General features: G+C 41.0%; 1 protein-coding gene across 1 annotated transcript; it reads right to left on the bottom strand.

Moving 5' to 3' along the window:
* Positions 1-3765: 3765 nt before the first annotated feature.
* Positions 3766-5462, bottom strand: LOC122343026 (zinc finger protein 271-like). The gene has a single exon (XM_043237303.1). It carries the CDS (start codon positions 5445-5447, stop codon positions 4014-4016), a length of 1434 nt encoding a protein of 477 aa, XP_043093238.1. The 5' UTR covers positions 5448-5462; the 3' UTR covers positions 3766-4013.
* Between the last annotated feature and the right edge of the window lie 5110 nt (positions 5463-10572).

The following is a 10572-nucleotide window of genomic DNA, read 5'->3' as shown; positions in this document are numbered from 1 at the left end:
GATGGGCCTTATTCTTCACCCGCTTCAATTTCCGGATATCCTACCGACCCGGTCATAAGAACATCAAGGCTGATGCCCTATCTCGCATTCACCAGCCAAACCCCATTCCGGAAGATGCCGAACCCATCCTACCAGCCTCCGCATTCTTAGCTCCCATCCAGTGGGCCCTAGACGACCAGATCCGAGAAGCCGCTGCCACCGAACCTGCTCCGCCGGGAGGTCCAGAAGGGAAACTATACGTCCCATCTGCGTTACGCCTAAACCTTCTGGACTCAGTACACACCTCTCCGGGATCTGGGCATCCAGGTAGCTACCGAACCCTCTCGCTCCTCCGTAATTGCTACTGGTGGCCCAACATGGCCGGGGATGTCGACCGTTACATCAAGGGTTGTGCAGTCTGTGCTATCTCCTCCACTCCTCGACGTCTACCTGAAGGGAAGCTAGTGCCACTTCCAATCCCACGTCGGCCGTGGTCCCATCTGGGCATAGACTTTGCCACCGATCTACCACCCTCCAAAGGGTATACCGCCATCCTGGTGGTGGTAGACCGGTTCTCAAAATCCTGCAAACTAATTCCCCTACGTGGAATACCTTTGGCCATGGGGACCGCAGAGGCACTCTTCCACAACGTGTTCCGTCACTTCGGGCTACCCGAAGACATCGTCTCTGATCGGGGGCCTCAATTCACATCCCGAGTCTGGAGAAGTTTCTTCCGCCTCCTCGGTACGTCAGTCAGCCTCTCCTCTGGCTACCACCCGCAGACCAACGGACAAACGGAGCGGAAGATTCAAGAAATCGGTCGATATCTCCGGGCCTACTGCCATCAACACCAAGATAGCTGGAGCCAGTATCTGCCCTGGGCCGAATATGCACAGAATTCCCTCCGTCAGAGCACCACAGGCCTAACTCCATTTCAGTGTGTCCTAGGCTTCCAACCACCTCTGTTCCCTTGGACCGGTGACCAAGCTGAAGTCCCAGCAGTAGATTACTGGTTCCGAGAGAGCGAGGGTATGGGACTCAGCTCACGTCCATCTCCAGCAGGCAGTTCGGAGGCATCAGCACCAGGCCGACACCCGCAGATCAAATACCCCAGCCTATCGACCCGGGGATCGGGTCTGGTTATCCACCAGGACATACACCTCCGACTGCCCTGCAAGAAGCTGAGTCCCGGTATATAGGTCCATTCACCATCGATGGAACAAATAAACGAAGTCACGTACCAACCGCCTCCTGCCAAATATCGTATATCCTCTTCTTTTCATGTTTCCTTACTCAAACCCTATACTGACCCTCTCCTTCCTCCCTCCACAGAGCACCGGAACCCCCTCCCCGAGGTCGAGAACTCCGAATCCATCTATCGGGTCAAGAAAATTCTTGACTCCCGCCGCCGGGCGGCGGCTCCAGTACCTGATAGACTGGGAGGACTATGGCCCTGAGGAGAGAGCCTGGATCTACAGAGACGACATCCTAGACCCTTCTCTCCTGGATGAATTTCATCGGGCCCATCCAGACCGTCCTGCTCCCAGGAGGCGTGGTCGCCTCTCTGCGCCGAACCCAAGCGTCAGGAGACGCTCGTCGAGGGGGGGGTAATGTCACGTCATCACTTCCACCTTCCACCGAACTCACCACATGGACACGATCCCAATCACCCGAGTACTAATCAGCAACACCTGCAACCACTCAACAACCACCCTTCATAAACCACACTCACCACTTCCACAACGGCGATCCTTGAGGTTACAAACACGGAACCTCGGCCGCCTTCCGTCAGCTTGTCTGCTCGTCTGTTGGAATTCCCCTGAGAGTAATATCCAGAGAAAGGAAAGAACTTGGACGTTCCTGTGATTCTTTTTGTTGAAGTTTGAGGCTGTACGCCACCTTTTTGTTGTTCATTAAAGAACCCCTTTTCTATTACAGCGACTCTGTTTACTTCCTTGACCGGAGCGTGACAATATATATATATATATATATATATATATATATATATATATACACTGCTGACAAAAAAATTAAAGGAACACTTTTTCATTGGGCCTGGCATGAATTGAATTAAACCTGTCTGATAATTTTCTGGTCAGTTAATCAGCCGAGGGCCTCGTTAATCAAGTTCAGCTGTATTGGTGGTCATGAAATTAACAACAGGTGCACTTCAGTGGCAACAATCAGAAAACCCTCAAAACAGGACTGGTTTTACATGTGGCTGAAAACTTTTATTTCCATTCAAAGACTTGGCATCCTTTTGTTCCTAAGACACTGCCCTGTCGTTATTTGTATAGATATCCTTCATATTGAGATCTGATGTATCTAATGTGTTACTTTAAAGTGTTTCTTTAATTTTTGTGAGCAGTGTATATACACAGTGGGTACGGAAAGTATTCAGACCCCCTTAAATTTTTCACTCTTTGTTATATTGCAGCCATTTGCTAAAATCATTAAAGTTCTTTTTTTTAAGGTGTAGAACCATCTCAAGGATGATCAGAAGAAATGAAGAGCACTTGAGTTAAACATATGAGTGTCACAGCAAAGGGTCTGAACACTTAGGACCATGTGATCAATATGGGGTGCTGTGTGTATATTAATGAGAAAAAAATGAACTGAAAATATTAAACCATTAAAATATTAAGTATTAAGTAAAGGATCATGTGACACTGAAAGTCCTCTTTGTAAACAACAGCCTATTAAATAAAAAGATCAAGTTTAAGACAGTACTAACAATCTCAAATTCCCACCGCCATTCATAAAAAGTCACCGTTTAGTGCTTTGAATCATTTGAACTCTTTTAACTGTCCAGCAGAGAACTCTCAGGACTATTCTGGCCATTTATAAAACAATGTTTTGGCAGCTTATTTAGCTTAATACCATTTGCACAATATTGATTTTCATTGCAATGAACAACAACAAAAAAAACTTTGATTATGCAAAAGAGTGATTTACTATCATCTACCCCTTAGGCGCCACAGATTTTTTTTTGGAAATGCAGGATCTTGACACCAAGACTTTTGAAGCCTTGAAAGGGCTTAAAGATAGAGATCTAAAGTAAATTAGGAGAAACGTTGGGCAGGACCGAAAGTTGATCAGAAAACAAATTTGAATAGGAACATGACGTCGCTTTTGGTCTGCCATCTAGAGGTAGGGAATACAAATGAGACAATAAACCATATTAGGAACTGCAGTCGCAATTTTTTTTATTTGACGCTTCGAGTTAATGATATGAATGGCTACAGTTTTATTAGGTTGCTGTCACATTACAAATTATGCCTTAATTCAGTATACTGAAAAAAAAAATCGCTTTAACTCAAATATCTTGGTTTTTATAGTCCTTGGAAGAAGAAAAAATAAACATGAGATGTTCCAAAAATAACTAGTCATTTTAACAATGAAGAACACAATCAAACAGTCTCTCTTAAAGTGTTACAGCCCCTTCTTCAGCTTCCTCAACAAAAACAGGTGGAAAAAGCTTTTGCTTTCCTTCTTTAAAAATGAAGAATACTGCAAGTGACATACATTATAAAAACATCTGAACAATATATGACATTCGTAAGTACAAAAGTACAATGATATCATTCACATCACAAAGCAAAATGATACACAAGAATACATTGCCCTTTGGGGAGGAACTCCATCTTTGAGTTTTTTTTGTAGACTGCGTAGAGCAGGTGATTGATACCCTTCCTGCATACAGTGCAGTGATAAGGTTTCTCTCCACTGTGAATCCTTTAAATGTCTTTTCAGACGTGATGAACGACTGATTCTCTCGCTTCACTCTAAACACTTTTTAAAGGTTTCACTCCAGTGTTTTCATGTCTTCGAAGGTCTCCTGAAAAACCGAATCTCTTATCGCAATGTGAACATGAATAAGGTTTCTCTCCAGTGTGGATCCTCACATGCATTTTCAGATGTGCTGACTGACTGAATCTCTTGTCACAGTGTGAACATTTGTAAGGTTTCACTCCAGTGTGAATGCTCTCATGTGTTTTCAGGTCTCTTGACTCTTTGTATCTCTTGTCACAGTGTTAACACTTGTAATTTTTTTCTCCAGTGTGGACCAACTCATGTGATTTCAGATGTGCTGACTGGCTGAATTGTTTGTCACAGTGTGAACATTTGTAAGGTTTTTCTCCAGTGTGGATCCTTTCATGTCTTTGAAGTTCTCCTGAAAAACCGAAACTCTTATTGCAATGTGAACATGAATAAGGTTTCTCTCCAGTGTGGATCCTCACATGCATTTTCAGATTTGCTGACTGACTGAATCTTTTGTCACAGTGTGAGCACTTGTAAGGTTTCACTCCAGTGTGGATCCTCTCGTGTCTTTTTAGGTCTCCTGAATCACTGAATCTCTTACTGCAGTGTGAACACGAAAAAGGTTTCTCTTCAGTGTGGATCCTCACATGCATTTTCAGATGTGCTGACTGACTGAATCTTTTGTCACAGTGTGAGCACTTGTAAGGTTTCACTCCAGTGTGGATCCTCTCGTGTCTTTTTAGGTCTCCTGAATCACTGAATCTCTTATTGCAGTGTGAACACGAAAAAGGTTTCTCTCCAGTGTGGATCCGCTCATGTATTTTCAGATGTTCTGACCAACTGAATCTCTTGTCACAGTGTAAACATTTGTAAGGTTTCACTCCAGTGTGAATGCTCTCATGTGTTTTCAGGTCTCTTGACTTTTTGTACCTCTTGTCACAGTGTGAACACTTGTAATTTTTTTCTCCAGTGTGGACCAACTCATGTGATTTTAGATGTGCTGACCGAGTGAATCTCTTGTCACAGTGTGAACACTTGTAAGGTTTAACTCCAGTGTGGGTTTTCTCATGGCTTTTAAGAACCCCCAATACACTGAATTGTTTATTGCACTGTGCACATTTATAAGGTTTTTCTCCAGTGTGGATCATCTCATGTGCTTTCAGATGTGCTGACCGACTGAATCTCTTGTCACAGTGTGAACACTTGTAGGGTCTTTCTCCATTGTGGATCATCTCATGTGTTTTCAGATGTGCTGACCGACTGAATCTCTTGTCACAGTGTGAACACTTGTAGGGTCTTTCTCCAGTGTGGATCATCTCATGTGTTTTCAGATGTGCTGACCGACTGAATCTCTTATTACAGTGTGAACACTTAAAGGGTTTTTCTCCATTCTGAATACTCTCATGCAGTTTTGTACACCTCGCTGAAGTAAAAGTCTTTTCACACTCAAAGCACAGGTACTCTCCCACAGAAGTGTTTTTCTGACCTTCTTTCCAATTTTGTAGACGCACAAAGCTGATACCACACAAATTGCATGAATGTTGCTTCTCTTTTGAATGAACTTCTAAGTGTTTCTTCAGAATCGAAGCCCATAAAAACATTTTACCACACTGATCACAAGGGTGCTGCTGCTCTCTAGTGTGGATGTTCATGTGATCATTAAGGCTTGCTGATTGAGTGAAACTCTTCCCACACTGAACTTTCATGTGACGCTCAAGACTTATTTTTTGCGTGTGAAACTCTTTTCACACTGAGTGCAGGTGAAACATTTTGTGTCTCTTCTTTTCTTTAAATCTTTCAGTTTGGTTTGAGAGCAACTCAGACATTTTTCTTCTATTTTGACATGATTTTTCTCCTCAGCTTCATTTGATTCTTCATTCTTATCTTTTCTTCAATCAACTCTGAAATAAAAGTAAAAATTGTGAAACGTCAACATAAAATAACATCATGGCTCCAGACTAACATTTGAGAACACCAACACCAAGTTATACAGATGGTGGCGGGTCAATGACGTGACGCCCCCTTTTTCTGTCCGGTTAATTTTATTTTGCAGAAAAAATAAAAATACATAAAAATTTCTCATCTACTTGTTATACCTTCTTCACCTACTAAACCACTCTAACTTATCCAAATTTTTAAGTTTTTCATAATTTTTCTGCTATCCAAGTGCCAAAACATCATATGGGGCGACCGTCCAGCCTTGACTTTTGTTAGGACAACTGGTTTAAAAACACTTTAAATCAACTTAAATATATCCCTTTTCCTAGTTGGCATAATTTCAAACATGTTTTACATCCATTGACAAAACTATAAAGCATTTGCACATATATTTCTATCATGATATACAAACAAATGTTGTCCGAATTATGTTGATTCTATCCATATCATCCGGGGCGACCATCAAAAAACCACAATTTTGGGACCTTTATTTTGAAAAACATCTCAAGGATGGGATATTGCATCAGCCAGACACAAGTGAAGACCCCTGAAACAACTGTAAGGTAACTCAGTCTTTCTCATATAGTAAGAAAAAGCAGTTTTTTAACTGCTGTAATGTCGTAGTCACTTTTGGTCATCATGTGGGGCGACCACCCCAAAACTGTGAATTATAAGTTTTTTCTCAAAAATCTATATTTTGATGATAAATTTGATAGTGGCATATCACTAGAAGAAGCTAGTTTGGTTTCTGAGGCTAACTGTTAGCCTCTTATACTTGAATGAACTTGAAAACATCATATGGGGCGACCAAAGTATCATGTGGGGCGACCACTGCTGAGTGTTTTAAATTATAGATATATGTCCTGTATTTGTAGTTTTCATATTCTATACATCAATTATATACATAGAGTTAATTGTTTAAGCATAATTATTTGTATATTTTATCTTTTTTTTCTAAATTCAGCCATTTTCCATTCCTTTTATAGGGATAAGCATTTATTTTGTTGTAGTACAATCCTACAGGAAAAATGTAAAAAAACTATACAGAATGACATTCCATTTATGTGACTATATTAGTCATTTTAAACAAGTTTTAACCTATTTTACCTATTTCCTAGATGGCACGATTAACAAGCAAAGAGAAGACTGCTCGTTATAGACAGAAAGTCAACTCCGACCCTGCAGCAAGAGCAGAGTATCTTGCAAGGAAAAGAGAGAGAGGTAAAGAAAAAAGAGCTAGATTCACTAGAGCTACAGAAAGTAGGAGACCAGGGTAGATCAAATAAACAGTTTAGACTGTATGCTACAATGAGCTATTAAACATTGGTCACCGAAACAGCTGTTCTCTAAAGAGAGTAGGTTCAGGATAAGGAGGAAAGGACACAGGTGTAGAATGTGTATCTTGTTGTTGATGAACAACTCTGTACACTATTGTTTCAGCTACCAAAGAAGAAAGCATGAGGGAAAGATTCCATATGTGAAGTCAGATGAGTTATCAGAGAGGGAGAGGAATAATCTGAGAAACAAGTGGAAGGCTGCATCCAGAGGATACAGGGAGAGAAGAAAGAGGGAGAAGGCAATGTTGGACCTGACACCTCAATCCATAGAGAACACTCTGCCAGATCCAGCAGGTGTAGAATTAGTGGAGGGCAGCAAGAGAGTCCAAGGGGGGGTGTGGTGGTGGATGCTCCACCTCAAAATGAGGATTTCCATCCACAAATGTCCTCCACACCAGAGAGAGAAGATAGAGAAAAGAAAGCTGAGAAACGTTGTAAACGACTGCAGGCTGAGAAGCATGCATTAAGAAAACTGAACATACATCTAAGGAAACAACTTGCAAAGATGAGAAAAGAAAAGGAAAGGGCCAGAAAAGGTGAGACGAGGGCAAAAGAACTGTTAAGCCATAGTGAGAGCTCAAGCCAAAAAGGGGGAAGAAACTGGCAAAAGAGAGAAAGCTGGCTGTTGTTAGTTTTCTGACTAGAGATGAGAATAGTCGACTTTTACCAGGAAAAAGATACCATCACAAAAAACAAAATAAAAGAACAGCGAAGAATTCTCACAAAGCCACTAACAGAGCTCCATGCGCTGTACAATAGTGAAATGAAGAAGAGCCTCCACCTATCTTACAGGCAGTTTGCTAGAAGACGCCCCTTCTATGTCACTGAGCCAAAAGCCAAGGATCGGACACATGTGCATGCATGGACCACGAAAATGTCCACCTGCTGGCCAACAAGCTCTACAGCAGAGGGCTGTTGAAAACAAAAAGCATTTCTGAGCTGCTGGCTATGATAGTGTGTGATCCAAAAATAAGGACTGTATGGACCGTGTTTGTGCCAAGTGTTGCTTTGAGGAGGTAGAATTCCCTGAGACAGAGAGCAGCTCAGAAGTCACCTGGGAGCAGTGGAAGAGGGTAACTTCCACAAATGGAGAGAGAATGTTTGAAACATGGTGAAACAGATCAATAGTGGAACCATCAAGGACTTGATGGAGCTTTTCTCTCAGAAGTTAGAGTCCTTGGCGATACATCAGTTTAACTGGCTGCACCAGGCAGAGCAGTTCCGCTACCTTAAACAAAACATCACAGGGTGTGAAGCTGTTCTGCATGTTGACTTCTCAGAGAATTATGCATGTAAGCTGAACACAGAGGTTCAGGCATTTCACTTTGGAGGTAGCAGACAGCAAGCGACTATCCACACAGCAGTCCTGTACACTGTGCATGGAACAAAGTCCTATGCAACACTCTCTGACAGCCTGCGCCATGACGAAGCGGGCGGTGTGGGCACATCTAGAGCCCATCTTAGGAGAGCTTCGTGAAACCTTTCCACAGATCACAACCCTCCACATTCAGAGTGATGGGCAAGTTACACAGTACCGAATAAAAACAACTTCTACCTCCTCAGTACTGTCCCTTTCCTTTCTGGGTTCACTAAGGTGACCTGGAATTATTCAGAAAAGTCTCATGGGAAAGGGGCCCCAGATGGGATTGGTGGGGCAATAAAAAGAGAAGCAGATCGCTTTGTCCAACGAGGTGGTGAACTTCAGACACCACAGCAACTCTATGAGATGCTGAACACAAGATTAGGCTCAAGCATCACACACTATTGGGTAAACAGAGAAAGCATTGAAAAGTGTGATGAGCTAATTCCTGACAATTTGGAGGCTGTGAAGGGCACCTTTAAAATACACCAGGTTTGGTCTTCCAGCCTTCGCAGATCACTCACAGGACTGTTTCATGCTTCTGTAGGAAAACAGAGAAGAGTCCATGCCCTTGTTACAAGCCCGTAACAGTAGACCTGAGAGTGAGACGCACTGTGTGCAACACTGAGAATCCCCCAAGCTCTCCTCCTCAACCACCTAGGGAACAAGAAAACCTAGATCTTTGTGGCAAGTTTGTTGTTGTCATTTATGATGAAAAGCCTTATGTTGGTCAAGTGCTTGCGTGTTGAGGGAGAAGAAGTGCAGGTCAATTGTATGCTACAATCTGGTGACAAAAACCTGTTCGTGTGGCCACAAACTGTAGATTCAATTTTCTACGACAGAAAAGATGTGCATGCTGTGATCTCTGAGCCTGAGCCAGCAACATCACGCTTCTCAAAGCTGACTCTCCAAGATTGGGTGAAGTTCAGTAATACCTCAGCTTAGAGAAATGCAAGTTGTGTTCATCACTGCCTTATGTGGCTAAATGGGTCCAGAAAAAGAAATTATTTGTGATATTTGAATGTTGAAAGGTTAATTGAGACGCAAGTAGTGTTAGTCCCTGTCCAATGAATCAAAAGGTTCCAAAAAGAGATTCTTTACTCAGCTTCTTAAGTTCTTGAGTTCTTGAAGCATTTAATGTGTGTTGCAATAAAATTGTTTAAATGTTAATGTCCTTCTGATTTGTTATATTTAAATGTTGAAATGTTATTTCAATAAAAGAGTTAAATTTTATTTCGTCTTGAACTCTTTTGTGTACATTTTAACTGAAATTTTTATACCTGTGGTTTTCTTATCATTTAAGGCACCCCATGTCATGTGGGGTAACCAACAAATGGCAATAATTACACTAAATTCATAACCAAATATCCATCAGTTTAGCCTCAAATATTAATCAGTGTTATGCTATTGCTGAATGTGTAATATCTGTATAAATGCTAATTCAGTTTTTTTGCTTTTGAAGTAAAAATCAGTATTGTAACTGGATTACGAGGGAGACTCTGATATTATAGAATAAACTTGTAAAATAATGGTATTCATAAAATGAAAGGGCACTAAAGTTTGTCTTTTCTTCATCAGTTTATCTACTTACTGATATGTGTTCAACTAGTCCTAATGATACATGAAAATGTGAATTTTGAGATATATTACGGTCGCCCCAGATGACTTTTTTAAGGCTATGTATTATTAACGCAAGTGTAAAAACACTAAAATGTCAAATTTTTACTTTTCTTTATAAAGGCATGTGTACACTACATTCCAAACGTTTGTAAAATGGCCAAACATATCCATATTTTTGGTATTTTAAAATTGGCCTATTCAAAAGTCTTATCCGTCAACGACCCTGGCACAAGAATAGATTTGGTAGTGCAATATCAAAAATAAAGATAATTTAATAATAAAATTACTACTGTAATGCCTTGAGCTTGAGTTGGGAAGCATGCAAAATTTACTTTTATTAACATCAGTAACGTGCAATATGTAATTTACATATAGGAAATTAATATATTAGTCTTACTAAATGTATCATTATTCTTCTATATTATAATGAACTGACATCTCATGTTTTGTAAGTTATTTTAGATTTTAGAATATTAAAAGTAAAAAATGAATGACTAATAAGCATTAGGGCTGGGACCAATAAATTGATGGACTGTGAACTGTGACCATGCTCTGAATAGTTTGTGTAATCAGTCC

This window comes from Puntigrus tetrazona, chromosome 4 (assembly GCF_018831695.1).
Source record: "Puntigrus tetrazona isolate hp1 chromosome 4, ASM1883169v1, whole genome shotgun sequence".
Lineage (NCBI taxonomy): Eukaryota > Metazoa > Chordata > Actinopteri > Cypriniformes > Cyprinidae > Puntigrus > Puntigrus tetrazona.
This window is presented reverse-complemented; position numbering and strand designations above follow the sequence as displayed.